This window comes from Choloepus didactylus, chromosome 21 (assembly GCF_015220235.1).
Source record: "Choloepus didactylus isolate mChoDid1 chromosome 21, mChoDid1.pri, whole genome shotgun sequence".
NCBI lineage: Eukaryota > Metazoa > Chordata > Mammalia > Pilosa > Megalonychidae > Choloepus > Choloepus didactylus.
In genome coordinates, this window is record NC_051327.1 from 29,427,357 (window position 1) to 29,442,465 (window position 15,109).

Genomic DNA, 15,109 nt, shown 5'->3' on the forward strand with positions numbered 1-15,109 from the left:
AGTGTGCGGCTTATTTGGAAACAGGGTCCTTGCGGATGTAATTTGTTGAGATGACGTCATCATGGATTAGGGGGACCCTTCTCCTTAGAATAAGACGGACATGCGGACACAGAGACCCAGACATGGGGACAGGCCACGGGGGCAGTCGGAGTCCCACTGCCAGAGCCAAGGAACGGCCGGGGCCCCCGGGGCTGGAAGGGGACAGCTGGAGGGAGCCGGCCCTGGCCACGCCTGCACCCGGGTCTCAGACGCGCCGCCAGAGCCTGGGAGAGCAGGTGCCTGCTGGGCGAAGCCCCAGCGCGGGGGCATTTCTTACTCAGCCACACGGACACGCCGCCTGCTGGAGGTTTCGAAGTCTGCACCCAGAAACGGCCCCCGAGAGCTCCTGGAGACGACGGCATCACGCAAGAGCCAGTGCTTCTCAAAGCAAATCTAACTGAGGGCGTCAGAGCAGCCCTTCTCGGCATCCTCAGCCAGCGGCCAGGGGAACCTACCCCCATCAGCCCCCTTCCGGGGCCCTGCCCTGCTCGCGGGACCTGGGAGAGAAAGCATGCAAAACCCCTGCAGGCAGGTGACCCAGAAGGGCCACGAGACTTCCCAGCCATGTTCAGGTGGGTCCAGGATGTTCCTTTTTGGGTGACGACAAGTCTGCCATCGCCGCAGCGCAGGAGGAGCACGTCTCCACCTTCACAAGGTCACGTCGCAGGCAAGGTCACACGCTGGGCACACACCTGGACACCCGCGACCCCCGCCAGGTGCCTGCCGGCCCTTCCTCCTGATGGGGCTTCCCGAGCCGGCTGGACTTCGTCTCTTCTCAACCCTTTATATTATTTCACTTGGAACGCTTTTTACTGTGGAATTTTAAGGGTATTCACAGAAGTAGACAGACTAGCGGGAGGACACCCAGCGCCTCCTTGTCACCCAGTGTCAACCATCACCAATGTGTGGCCACACTAACGTCCCCTCCACGTCTGCACATTTCTCTTGTGCAATCCGCTATATATTTTTTTTTTGGCTGAAACTTCTGGAAATTTCTCTCTCTTCAAGTTTATCAATTCATTTTTTAGTTGCCTCCATTTGCTTATTCCACCTTCTGCTAAAATGTTTTATTTCAACAGCAATCCCATTTGTAACTTCCACAACCTCTTTCTTCTTCCCTGGTGGCTCTGGTCCCATGCGATTCTTCTTTACGGCTTGTAAAACCCTCTGGAAGCTCCGAGGGTACCAGCTGGAATTTTCCAGGTTGTCTGCTGTCCCGTGGTTTCCTTGCTTTCCTCTGGGGTCAGTTCAGCCTATTCAGCTCCATCCTCCTTGGGCCTGGGTGGGTTTTTTCTGCAGCTCCAGCCCACCCTGGTGTCCATTCACATCCACGGCTCAGCCCCAGGAGCCAGCGGGTGACCTCGGACCCTCCTCCCCCGCCTGCCTCGGGGAAGGACAGCTGCCCCAGGGGAGCTGCGGGGCCTGTGCCAGGGCAGCCAGCGGGCAGGGAGGCCGCGAGCTCTCGGGGTGGTCAGAGGGGGCCGCTGTCCCTAGGGGTCCTGTAAAGACCACCTCTTAGCAGGGCCTGACACGGAGCCGAACCCACATCCACCCAGTGAGGCCGTGTCCTGTGCTGGAAAGAGGGGTCCCAGCCGCCGCCAGGCCCTTGTTCCCGAGGGAAGTGGTGGGTGGGGGAAGGGGCTGCAAGGGGCCGCCGGGACCCCTGAGTTGCGCAGGAGAAAGGCTCTGACCGCCGTGGTCTCTGGGCGCCGGGGGACACCCCCTCCAGTGGGGCCCCGGGGCCGTCCCGCGGGGGGCTCCAGGCCAGGGCCCCGCGCCCGGACCCTCACCCCCAGGGGCGCCCGGAGCGGGAGGGCGCGGAGGGGCGCGCGGCGGCGCGGGGGCGGCCATGGGCGCGCGGGGCGCGCGGCTGCTGCTGTGGCTGCTGCTGAGCCGCGTCGGGCTCGGGGGCGCGGGTGAGCCGGGGCGGGGCTGCCGGCCGGGGCGGGCCGGGGTCGCGGCCGGGGCGGGCCCGCGGGGCGCCTCACCCTCTGCTGTCGCCCCGCAGGTTCCGAGGAGCTGGCGGTGCTCTCAGGTAACGGCGGGGACCCGGGGGAGGGCGGGCGCCTGCGCTCCGGCGGGGTGGGGGTCCCCGGCGGCACCTTCCCGCCCGCGGCACGGCCCTGGGGGGGTCGCGCGGGTGCCCGGGCAGCCCCTTCCCGCCCTCGGGGCGCGGCGGGCCCGGCCTGTGCCCAGCTCAGCCGCGTGTCCGTCTGTCCGTGCCAGCGCCGTGCGGCCACCGGGATATCGAGTCGCGCGTGGTGGGCGGCAGACGCTCCCTGCGCGGGCGCTGGCCATGGCAGGGCAGCCTGCGTCTGCGGAAAGCCCACGTGTGCGGGGCCAGCCTGCTGAGCCGCCGCTGGGTGCTCACGGCCGCGCACTGCTTCGAATCGTGAGTCTAGGGAGGGGGTGCGGCGAGGAGGGGCGGCCTGGGCACCAGGGACGGGGGGCTGCCCGTGGATGTATACTGGACTTATCCTGAGCTTCACGAGTTGGTGTCCCCAGAGAGAACTGGGCAGTTTCTTTCAGAATGTTCTTCCAGAACATTCCCACATACTACGTGTATATTGTCCTTTTCCTTTTAGCCAGTGGTGCCTGCATCCTGTCCCTCAGGGGTCCACCTGGCTGGAGGTGTGTGCTGGGGCGTGGGGGTGACTTAGCCGAGTAGGAGGTGGGCTCAGGGAGCCCGGCCTGGCCTGGGAGGCCTCCCTCAGGGAGCTGTTTGATCTCCATCCTGCTGCGTGTCCCACGTGGGCGCCTCTGGATCTGCTCCTTCCCTTTCAGGCCACATAGGGGTGTCCTTGGAGGACGGCCTCAGTTTACCTATCTAGAGGGCCCAGGGAGGGAGGGGAGACTAGGGGAGAGCCGTGCCCTCCTGCTCTGCTGCTGCAGGTCCTGGGGTAACTTGTGGCCTGTCGGGGCTCATGGCCTTTCCACCGGGGACCCTTTGGCCTATGAGACTCATTCGCTGACGGTGGCCTCTCAGACAGCAGGGCAAGCAAGTGGGTGTGGAGAGCCACAGGTGTGCTCCGGTGCAGCCCCCCAGCCATGACCCCCGGCTACTCTCTCCTCTGCAGGTCCATCAATCCCAGAGAGTGGACCGTCCAGTTCGGGGAGCTGACTGTCAGGCCACATGTCTGGAATCTGCGGGCCTTTCACAACCGTTACCATGTAAAGAAAGTCATACTGAACCCCCATTTTAGGGGGTCTTTTTCCAAAGACATTGCGCTGGTGAAGTTGGCTACTCCTGTCTCCTACAAGTATCACATCCAGCCCGTCTGCCTCTGAGCCTCCTCCTTCGAGTTCCAGAACAGGACGGACTGCTGGGTGACCGGCTGGGGGGAAACAAAAGAGAGTTTGAGTGAGGCTGGGGACAGCAGGGTCTGGGGGAGGGCGTGGTCCCTGTCCACGTGTGCCCTGCTGCACCAGCCTTAGCAGCCCCCCGTGTGGTCGGTCACAAAGCCAGGGCCCCTCCTGCTGGCCTGCTGAGCGTCCTCTCCCCACCTGCCCCCAGCTGCCAGGGCGGGTCTGTGCTGACCACCTGCTTCGTGTCCATTTCCTCTGGACACTGTGGGGCAGAAGCGGGCATTTGACAGGGCGGCCGGCTCCCAGCCCGCAGGGGGTGGGGGTTTGGGGACCACGTTGTCAGAGACGCCACAGGAGTTGTTTTTTCTTACTGAGATGTAATTCCACAAACCATAAAATCTACTCCTCTCAGGTGTGCAATTTGGCACTTTTCAGGATATTCACAAATTGTGTGCCATCACCACTATCTAATTGCAGAACATTTTCATCACCCAGAAAGAAACCCCGCACTCCTCAGCTGTCACCCAGTTCCCGCACTCTGACACCAGCCGCAGGCACAGACTCATCTCCTTTGTCTCTAAGCATTTGCCCATCCGGGACATTTCATGGAAACGGAACAAACGATCTGTGCCCTTTGTGTCTGGCTTCTTTCGCTCAGCATGTTTTCGGGGTTCATCTGTCGTACGTCCTGGGCCAGCACCTCATCCCTTTTTTTGGTAGAGTGATACTGCACTGTGTGGGTTCCCCACATTGGGTTTATCCCACGCACCCGATAAGGGACGTTTGGGTTGTTACCACCTCGTGGCTGGTGTGACTAGAGCTGCTCTGGGCACTGTGGACCGGTGTCTGTGGGAACACCAGTATTCCGTTCTCCCGGATACTTATGCGGGAAGGAAATTTCCAGGTCATATGGAAGTTCTAAGTTGAATTACAGGAACCACCAATCTGTTTTCCACAGCAGCTACACATTTTACATTCCCACCGGAAATCAACAAGGGTCCCAGTTTCTCCATATCCTCATAATACTTCTTATTTTCTGTTTCTTCTTATTATTTCATGGTCATGCCAAGTGGTATCTTATTGAGGTTTTCATTTGCATTTCCCTAATCGGTAATGATGTTGAGCATGTTTTCCTGTGCTCTCTGTCCGTTTGTATGTCTTTTTGGAGAAATGTCTATTGAAGTCCTTGGTCCGTTTTTTAATCAGGTGGTTTGTCTTTTTCTTGTTGGGTTGTAAGAGTTCCTATACACTCTGGATACTACACCCTTATGTGATAAATGATTTGCAAATATTCTCCCCCGTTCTGTAGATTTTCTTTTCGCTCTCTTGATACTGTCCTTTGATGCACAAAACTTTTAATTTCAAGGAAGTACCATCTGTTTAATTGTGTTTTTTTGCTGCTTGTACTTCTGGTGTCATATCTAAGAGTGCATTGCCAAACCCAAGGTCATGAAGATTTGCCCTCATGTTTTCTTCTAAGAGTTTTAGTTTTACCTCTTGCATAAATGTCTTTGACCCATTTTGAGTTATCTTTTGTCGATGGCAGGAAGAAGGGGTCCAGCTTCATTCTTTGGCTTCAGCATGCCCCACTATCTGCCTGCCGTTTATTGAGGAGACCACACTTTTTCCTATTGAGTGGTCTTGGCACCTTGTCAAAAAAGAATGGACCATAATGTGAGGGTTTACATCCGCAATTCCGTCTATAGTTCTGTGTGTCTATCCTTGGGCCAGGACCACACTGTTTCAATGACTGTAGCTTTGTAGTAAGCTTTGAAACCAGGAATTGTGTGTCTTCCACCTCTGCTCTTCTTTTTCAGGATCGCTGTGGCTATTTGGGGCCCATTGCAAGTCCGTATGAACTGCAGGATTGACTTTTCCATTTCTGCCAAAATTGTCATTGGGATGTTGAGAGGGGTTGCGTTGAATCTGCATTTCGCTTTGGGGGTGTTGCCATCTTAATGTTTGGTCCTCTAGTCCTAAAACATGGGATGTCTCTCCATTTATTTAGGTCTTCTCCACATTTCCTTGAGGAATGCTTTGTAATTTTTAGTGAACAAGTCTTGTATTTGGTTAAATTTATTTCTAAGTGTTTCATTCTTTTAGATGTTATTGTAAATGGAATTGTTCTAATTTACTTTTCAAATGATTCATTGTTAATGTGTAGAATAGAACTGACTTTTGCCTGTTGATCTTTTATCCTGCATCTTTGCTGAATTCATGTGTTTCTCTAATACTTTTATGTGAATCCCTTAGAATTTTCTCTACATAAGGTCTATATAAGGTCTATGTCTGTATGCATAGACACAGTTTAACTTCTTCCCTTGCAGTTTGGATTCGTCTTATATCTTTTTCTTGCCTGATTGCTATGGCTAGAGCTTCCAGTATGATGCTGAACAGAAGTGGCAAAAACAGTCCTGTGTGTCTTGTTCCTTTTCTTGTCCGGTGGAGCACACAGTAAATGTCTGTTGTTGGCAGTGTTGTCCAAGTCCTCCATCTCCTTATTGTTCTCACGGACAGTTGTTGTGAAAGTGGAGTATTGGAGCCCCAACTGTTGTAATAGACATATTGTCTGTTTCTCTCTTCAGTTCTGTCCATTTTCCTTCATATGTCTTGGGGTCCTGTTTGAGGTGCATGTATGTTTATAACTACTATATCCTCTTAATTACTTGACTCTTCAATCAGAATATAATGTCCCTCTTTGTCTCTTGTAACAATTTTTTACTTAGAATCTCTTGGGTTTGTTACTAGTGTAGCCAACTCAGCTGATTTTTCGTGATTATTACCTGGAATATCTTTTTCTGTCTTTTCATTTCAACCTTTTTGTGTTTGGATCTAAAGTGGGTCTCTGATGCATAGCATATAGGGGGAGTGTTTTATCCACTCTGTGAACCTTTGCCTTTTAATAGGAGAAGTTAGTACGTTTTCCTTACCAGTAATTACCCATAAAGGTGGACTCAGTTGTACTGTTTTGATACTTGTTTTCCGTATGTCATATCTTTTTTCTTCCTCATTTCCTCCTTTTGCGTTTAATTGATTTTTTTATCATATGTGTTTAATTCCCTTCTTGTTTCTTTTCTGTATTTTTAAAGTTATTTTCCTAGTGGTTACACTGGGGACCATAATTAACATCTGAAATTTAGGACAATCTAGTTTGAACTAATGCCACTTAGTTTCAACTGGAGGCAAAACTGCTCCTGTAGGGCTCTTTCCCTACCCCTTATGTTGTTACTGATACAATTTCCATCTCTACCCATTGAGGGCCTATTGACCCCGGTTTATAATTATTGTGCATGCATTTGTCTTTAAATCATAGTGCAAAAGAGCAGCTACAAACCAAAAATACTGATTTTTATACTTACTTACGTAGTTACCTTTACCAGTGTCCCTCATTTCTATGTATGACTTCAAGGCCCTAGTGTCGTTTAGTATCAGCTGGTAGGGCTCCTTTAGCGTTTCGTGTAGGGCAGGGCTGCTGGCGGTGAACTTTCTGAGCTTCTGTTTGCGTCCAATGTCTGAATTTCTCCTTCAATTTTTTTTAAAGACCATACAGTCCATCCAAAGTGTACCATCAGTGGCCCCTGTATAATCATAGAACTGTGCTCTCATTGCACAGTCAACTTCAGAACATTTTCATAACTCCCAAAGAAGCACCCCATGCCCCTGTACCCCCCTAACATTGTCACTTAGCATTGCTATGGTTCCTTTTTCACAATGATGAAAGAATATTAAAATATTACTGTTAACTATAATCTATAGTTTGCATTAGGTGTATTTTCCCATATATTACCCCATATTAACACCTTTTAAGTGTGATATACATTTGTTCTAGTCCACGGAAGAACATTCTTACATCTGTACTATTGACCACCTTCGTTGTCCCCAGCAGGGTTCACTGTGTTACACAATCCCATGTTTCATCCTCTAGCTTTCCTACTAGTGCAATGCCTGACCCTAAACTTCTCCTTTCAACCACAATCACGCACACAATCAGCCCTGTTAATTACACACAGGATAATGTGCTACCATCACTTCTATCCATTTCCATTTACAAAAACCTTATTAAAAGTTCTGCACAAATTAAGCCTCAGCTCCCCACTCTCTACCCTCATCCAGTCTCCTGGTAACTTATATTCTAGATATTAACTACATGAGTTTGCTCATTATAATTAGTTCATATTTGTGAGATCATACAATATTTGTCCCTTTGTATATGGCTTATTTCACTCAACATAATGTCTTCAAGGTTCATCCATGTTGCATGCTTCAGGACTTTATTTCTTCTTGCAGCTGAATAATATTCCATCGTATGTATATACTACATTTTGTTTATCCATTCATCAGTGGATGGACACTTAGGTTATTTCCATCTTTTGGCAATTATGAATAATACCACCACGAACATCAGTGTGCAAATGTCTGTTTGTGTCCCTGCTTTCAGATCTTCTGCGCATATACTGTGTAGCTGGATTGCCAGATCATATGGCAGTTCTATACTTAGCTAACTGAAGAACCAGCAAACCATCCTCCACAGCAGCTGCACCAGTCTTCATTCCCACCAGCAGTGAATGCATGCTCCTATTTCTCCACATCCTCTCCACACTTGTAGTTTCTTCTTAGTTTAATAGTGGCCATTCTAGTAGATGTGAAATGATAGCTCGTTGTGGTTTTGATTTGCATTTCCTTAATAGCTAATGAAGATGAGCATCTTTTCATGTACTTTTTTGCCAACTGTAGTTCCTCTTTGGAAAAATGTTCAAGTCTTGTGCCCATTTTTTAACTGGATTGTCTGTCTTTTAATTGTTGAGTTGTAGAATTCCTTTATATATTCTAGATAAACTTATCAGATATGTGGTTTCCAAATATTTTCTCTCATTGTAGGCTGCCTTTTCACCTTCTTTGCAATGTCCTTTGATGGACAGAAGTATTTAATTTGGAGGAGGTCCCATTTATCTATTTTTTCTTTTGTTGTTTGTGCTTTGCGTGTAAAATCCAAGAAACCACCACCTACCACAAGATCTTGAAGATTCTTCCCTACATTTTCTTCTAGGAGTTTTATGGTTCTGTCTCTTATATTTAGGTCTTTGATCCATTTTTTGAATTTATTTTTGCATAAAATGTGAGATAGGGGTCCTCTTTCATTATTTTGGATATAGATATCCAGCTCTCCCAAAACCATTTGTTGAAAAGACTGTTCTGTCCCAGTTGAGGGGATTTGGCAACAATGTCAAAAATCAATTACCATGGATGCGAGGGTCTATTTCTGAACTCTCAGTTTGATTCCATTCATCATTAGGTCTGTCTTTATGTCAGTACCATGCTGTTTTGACCACTGGGGCTTTGTAAAATGTTTTAGAGTCACCTTCCACTTCATTCTTCTTTTCAAGATGTTTTTGGCTATTCGGGGCCCCTTACCCTTCCAAATAAATTTGGCAATTGACTTTTCCATTTCTGCAAAGTAGGCTGCTGGAATCTCCTTCATTTTTGAGGACTAGTTTTGCTGGATACAGAATTGTTGGTTCGCAGTGTTTTCTTCCAGCACTTTGAATTTGTATTCCCTCTGCCTGCTGGCCTCCGTGGTGTTGAAGGGAAATCAGCGGATCTCACTGAGGGTCCCTGTACGTGATGAGTTGCTTCTCTCCTGCTGCTTTCAGGGTCTCCCTTCTTTGGCTTTTCGCAGTTTAATTATGATGTGTCTTGGTGTGACACTCTTTGTGTTGGTCCTCCTGTGCACCCATTGAGCTTCTTGGATGTGTCAGATTCCTGTCTTATAAAATCTGAAACATTTTCTACCAACAAGTCTTAAAATATTCTCTCTGCTCCTTTCTGACCTGTGGGGTCTGGCACCCGGATCCTGCACCTGGACTGTATTTTGCAGAAAGTCGTCTCTGCCTCGGCGGCCCTCGTGGTGCATGCTCAGCCAAGGAGCTCCTCCCAGCTCAGGCCAGGGCCTTCATCTCCATTTCACAGAGAGGGAAACCGAGCCCCAGGGAGGAGCGGTAACCGGCTGTCCCCCCGTTTGGTCTTTCTGTGACGTTGCTGAGCCCCACAGTGTGCTGGGTGTTGGGATGGAGCTGGGGAGCCATGAAGGGCCACTTCCCAGGGAGGCCCCTGAAGCCTGTGCCCCCTCCCCCAATGGCAGAGGAGACGCTCAGGTTGCCTCTTTCTCTGTCCCCAGCAATACCGAAGCTTCCCTATAGACTTCAGGAAGTGCAGGTCTCCATCATAAACATCTCTACGTGTCAGAACATGTACCAACAGCCCGATTTCCTCTATGACATCGAGGAAGACATGCTTTGTGCTGGCAGTGAAGATGGCAGCAGAGATGCCTGCAGGGTGAGTGTCCCCCGCCGCAGCCCCCCAGGGCTTTGCTGACCCCAAGTGTCCCTCCCCTCCCAACCCCGGAGGTTATCCGTGGAACACACGCACAGCCCTTGGAGACCCAGTGCGTGCCCCTGGCTTCTCCTTTCCCTTGAATTGTACCCCATCCGATCCTCCCCCACCATGGGGGGTGGGGACTGTGGCTCCACTTTGCAGATGAAGAAACTGAGGCTCGGGTGCTGCCAGGGACTGGGGCTGGGGATCGCCCCCGAGGCTGCCCGGCTCCACCGTCCCTCCTGCACCCCAAGCCTCGCCCCTGCCCTGCGCCTGCCCCGGGCCGGGCTCACGCTCGCTGCTCCCCAGGGTGACTCAGGCGGCCCCTTGGTCTGCGACGCCGACGGGCTGTGGTTTCAAATCGGAGTCGTGAGCTGGGGAGTGGGCTGTGGACGACCCAACCGGCCAGGGGTCTACACCAACGTCAGTGAGCACTTCAGGTGGATCCGGGAGCTAACAAGCACTGGTAGCCAGCCCAGCGTGGACTCTGGCCGGCTGCTCCTGGTCCCCATTCTGCTCTGGGCGCCCTTCCTCCTGCGGCTGCTCTGAGCCCACAGGATCCCACCAAGGGGTGGTGGGCACGGACACCGGTGCCCTCCCAGGGCTCGGGGCACCCACAGTCGGGGCTGCCTGCTGTAACGGGCTTAGTCCCTTCTGCTAATAAACGTGTGCATGCTCGAGGTGACGCCTTGAAGAGCGTTCAGGGACGTCGTGGCTGCTCCACCCCTCCCCGCCCCCCACTCACATCCAGTGCAGCCCCAGCCCCGCCCCTAATGCCTAAATCTTTGCTCACCCACCTGCCAGCTTCAGGGCTGTGGGTGCGAACGGTAGAGCCCACCCTGGTTAGTTCAGTGGGAACGAGGAGTTACTGGATCACGGAAGGGGAAGTCCCTTGAACACTGCGGGGACCTTCATGGAGGAGGGGCAGGAGGAGGCCGTCTGGAGAGAAGGCCTGGGGGTCCACATGGAGGAAGAGGGGGGCTGGATGGACTCTGAGGCATGTCTGGCATGGACATGGTGACAAGAGTGGAGATGAGTCCACAGGGGCTCTTTCTGGGTCTGGGGATGTAGGTGACATCCAGGGCAGCAGCTGGGCAGGAGAAGATACGGACGCTGGCCTGGGGGCATAAAGATGGGGGTCCTGCCTCGCTCTGTCCTGGAGGTCAAACCAGAGGCCAAGGTCAAAGTCTGCTCCGGCCTGTGGTCAGACAGAGGGCTCCCTCCTCCAAACAGCCTTCCCCCACCGCAAGCTTATCCCAGCTCCGGGGCTGGGGCTCGGCCAGGGCCGGGGCGAGAGGGTTGTCCGGGTTCAGAGAGCTGAGCCGGGATTTCTGGGCAGAACAATGGAGCTGAGCCGCCCTGGAGACCCGGTGCCCGAGGGAGCCCGGATCAGGCGGGGAGAGGAGCTGCCAGGGATCCTCCCTAGGGCTTCCCGAGCTGCCCGCAGCCCTGCTCCGGAGCCGGGCGACCCTCTCCCGCCCAAAGCGCTGCTCAAAGCATCTTTGTTCCGGGCCGGACAGGTGAAGCCGCAGCCCCGCCCCTTTAATTACCGCCCCCAGCCCCGGCTCCGCCCCCTCCCGGCCCTTTAAGCCCCCGGGCTCCCCTGACCCAGGCAGCCCGGAGTGCTCGGGGCCACCGGGGTGAGAGCGGGGCCAGGGGCTGCCGGGGGCAGGGGCCGCTGTTGGGCAATGGGGTTGGGGGGCGGGAAGAAGAGACGAGGCTCCAGGGCTTGATCGAGGCCAAGGACCCCAAATCTCAAGGGGGGGCAGGGTGGGGAGGCTGCACACCTGTCCCGGAGCCTGGGAGGGGGAAGGGTGTAGAGCCGGGGCCACAGCCGGAGGTCGGGGGTCCAGCAGGAGCCGACGGCAGGCAGAAGGGGTCCCGGGAAGTCCCCGGGCCAGGACCCCACCCCCTCTTTTCCCTGCCGGCTCCAGACCAGGGCCCCTGCCCCGAGTAGTGCTCCTCTCGCCTGGCGCAGCCCTGAATACAGAATGAGGGGGGCTTCCTGCCACCAGATCCTGCTCCTGCTGCTGCTGGGTGAGTGGGGGCAGGGGCTCGGGGCGGTGGGGGTAGCACCTGGTTCCCAGATCCCCCATCTCACTCCTCCCTGGGGGCGGCCCCCCGGAGACTCTCGGGCCTTCTAATTTCGGCTCAATGGTTCAAGTCCCTTGCCAGTGCCCCTGGGTTCTGCCAACTCCCGTGCCCTCCTCAGTGAGTCCTGCCCCACAGGGCACAAAGACTGGCACGAGGTCAGTGCCCCCAAAACGCTGCCCTTCCTCCTCGCTGACCTCCCCGCCCCTCCCCCACCCGGTTACCCGACGCCAAACCCATAATCCAGCCGCTTCCCCGCTTCCTCCTCCAGGAGCTGCGGGGCCCCGGGAGGCCGCAGGTGAGGGAACCCCGCGGCCGGCTCCTCCCCGCGCTTGGCTCTTCGCCTCCGGGCGCCCGCCCTCGCCCGCCCCCCAGGCCCCCCAGTTTTCCAGCCACCCTCGCCCCGCCCTTGCTCTCTCGCAGCCTGCGGGCAGCCCCGCGTGTCGAGCCGCATCGTGGGGGGCCGGGACGCTCGCGACGGAGAGTGGCCGTGGCAGGCGAGCATCCAGCACCTCGGGGCGCACGTGTGCGGGGGCTCGCTCATCGCCCCCCAGTGGGTGCTGACGGCGGCGCACTGCTTCCCCAGGTCGGCGCCGGGGTCGCGCGCGCCGGGGAGGACTGGGGGGCCCGCGGCCCGGGGGGCGCTGTAAGGAGCCCCGGCCCTGTCGCGCAGGCGGGCGCAGCCGGCGGAGTACCGCGTGCGCCTCGGGGCCCTGCGCCTGGGCCCCGGCTCGGCCGCGCTCTCGGCGCCCGTGCGGCGGGTGCTGCTGCCGCCGGACTACGCCGAGGACGGGGCCCGCGGCGACCTGGCGCTGCTGCAGCTGCGTCGCCCGGTACCCCTGGGCGCCCGCGTCCAGCCCGTCTGCCTGCCCGCGCCCGGCGCCCGCCCGCCCCCGGGGGCACCGTGCTGGGTCACCGGCTGGGGCAGCCTCGGCCCGGGAGGTGAGGCCCGGGGGCAGGGGTGGGAGGGTCCCGCACAGGGAGGAGAACGCGCCCACTTTCATCTCACCCGGAATCCCAGTAGTCCAAACCCAATCCGGGGCCCAGGGTGACTTCAAAAGAAGGGAATCTCCTCCCAGTCACACCAGGGGGTCCTGGCCGCTCAAGCTCCTGCTTCTCCCCTGGACCCCTGCGTCCTGCCTCACCTTCTCCCAGCTCAGGGGCACCCCTTTCTTCCCCCAGTGCCCCTCCCGGACTCGCGACCCCTGCAGGGGGTGAAGGTGCCGCTGCTGGGCTGGCACACCTGTGACCGCCTCTACCACGTGGGCACCGACCTGCCGCGAGCAGAGCCCATAGTGCTGCGGGGGAACCTGTGCGCAGGTTACGTCGAGGGCCGCAAGGACGCCTGCCAGGTGGGCTGGGCCACCTGGAAACTCCAGAGGCCACGCCCCGGGGCCCAGCACCCCACCTTCCTAAAACCCAGGACCCAGGAGATACTGTCCAGGCTCAGTGTCCAGGCCCCCAACCTAGATAGAGGCTCCATCCCCCTGACGGGAGCCTGGGCACTACGGTCAACATCCTGGGCAAGGAGCAGGGCTTAAGCTCCCTTTCTCCTGCAGGGCGACTCCGGGGGACCTCTGGCCTGTATGCAGTCTGGGCGCTGGGTCCTGGTGGGTGTGGTGAGCTGGGGCAAGGGCTGTGCCCTGCCCAACCGCCCAGGGGTCTATACCAACGTGGCCACTTACAGCCCCTGGATTCAATCCCGCCTCAACCTGTGAGGCCGCAATGCTGACCTGGAGCCAGATGCTGGGGTCCCTCAGTCTCCTGGCCCAACTGGAGACCTGCTCATATCCCCAGCCTGCCCTTTCTGCAGCTGCAGCCATCCTTCCCCCCATCCCTCCCTCCCTCCCTCGTGTCCATTGCCTTGCCTCCTCTCCTCCTTGGGGCGCACCAAATCTGACCCTGCCAACCCTCACCTGGGAAATTTAACATGGGTCTTGGCAGCTCACACTCCCTCCTTCCCTTCCTTGTGTGTGTGTTCTTACCCCACTTACCTCTGCCCAAGGTTGGGCGCTGGGTGCCCAGAGATGAGCGAACCAGCAGTGCCTGGTCTGGCTCGGTGGGCCCATTTTTCTGCAGGAAGTCAGAGATTTGAAACTTGAAAGGGATTCCTCAGTGGGGAGAGTCTCCGCTGCTGGCTTTGAAGATGGAGGGGCCACTTAGCAAGGAATGCGGGAGGCCTGTTCCAGCTGAGCACTGTCCTGGCTGACAGCAGAGAAATAGAAACATCTGATCTACAACCATGAGGAACAGCTTTCTGCCAACTCCCTGAATGAGCTTGGAAACAAATTCTTCCCTAGAACCTCCAGATAAGAGCTTGGCGAGACCCTGAGTGGGGACCCCAGCGGAGGCCACCAGCCTTCTAACCCACAGAACTGTGCTCTTAATAAAAAGTGTGGTTTTAAGCTGCCATGTTTGTGCTACTGTTACACAGCAACAGAACTAGTATTTCTGATTTCCCCCCGCTGGATGGCGGTGCCCAGAGGCGCTGCCTTCCCCAGCACTCCAACGGGTCCAGGAGTCCAGGAGTCCGGGGCACCTCGCATCATGCCCTCTGCCCAGGAGGGGCCAGGAGCCCCCAGGCAGGCCCAGCCCTCGCTTTCCCGCCCTTGTGGATTCTGTTGTTACCACCTTCCACCCCCAGGGTGAGCCCGGGGCCAGGTCCTCGTCTAGCCAGGGTTCCCAGGCCCAGGACTCCCTCCCACTGCCTCTGGAGCCTGGCCTGGTCCCAGCCTGGTGTCCACCCCACCCCCAGCACCCTGTCTCCTCCCTGCCATCCGCCCGACCCCAGGCCCTGAACCACCCATCCCAAGATCCCTGGAGGAGGGAGAAACTAATCCTCGGGCTGGCACCAGGAAAACTGAAAGCCTCATCTTTGGGGTTGACGGGATTTGGGGGTAGGAGCAGGGAGGAGGGACCCGAGGAGGCAAACACCAGAGGAGAAAGGGTAGGCCAGGGTGCAGCCCCACATCTGGCCCCAACACAGGCCCGAGCCTGGGCTCCCTGGGGAGACAAGGAAGGGGAGCCTACCGAGTGGGCTGCTGCTGGCTGAGTGCACCCCATGCCCTTCCCGGCCTCCTGTCCCTCCCCAAGTCGGGGGCCAGTCAAGGGACCGCCCCCAGGACACCCCTCCAAGGGACAGCACATCAGGCCAGGTCAAGGGTGGGGACTGAGGCTCCACGCCACAGGACTTGAGCAGGGTCCCCATTTGTAATACGAGGGGAGCAGGGAGAGCCCAGTGCTCCCAAGGCCTGACCCGGGGAGCTGAGCCGGGGCTTCTGGGAAGCGGGAGGGCAGTCAC

The 15,109-nt window shown here is 56.1% G+C and overlaps 1 protein-coding gene across 1 annotated transcript; it reads left to right on the plus strand.

Moving 5' to 3' along the window:
- Nucleotides 1-1,888: 1,888 nt before the first annotated feature.
- On the plus strand, nucleotides 1,889-14,200 carry PRSS33 (serine protease 33). The gene is given in 11 exon segments (XM_037814774.1): nucleotides 1,889-1,955; nucleotides 2,048-2,074; nucleotides 2,266-2,431; nucleotides 3,117-3,400; nucleotides 9,521-9,678; nucleotides 11,652-11,754; nucleotides 12,080-12,106; nucleotides 12,232-12,394; nucleotides 12,482-12,750; nucleotides 12,991-13,160; nucleotides 13,368-14,200. Coding segments are annotated over 11 exon segments (1,593 nt in total). The 3' UTR covers nucleotides 13,527-14,200.
- Nucleotides 14,201-15,109: the final 909 nt, after the last annotated feature.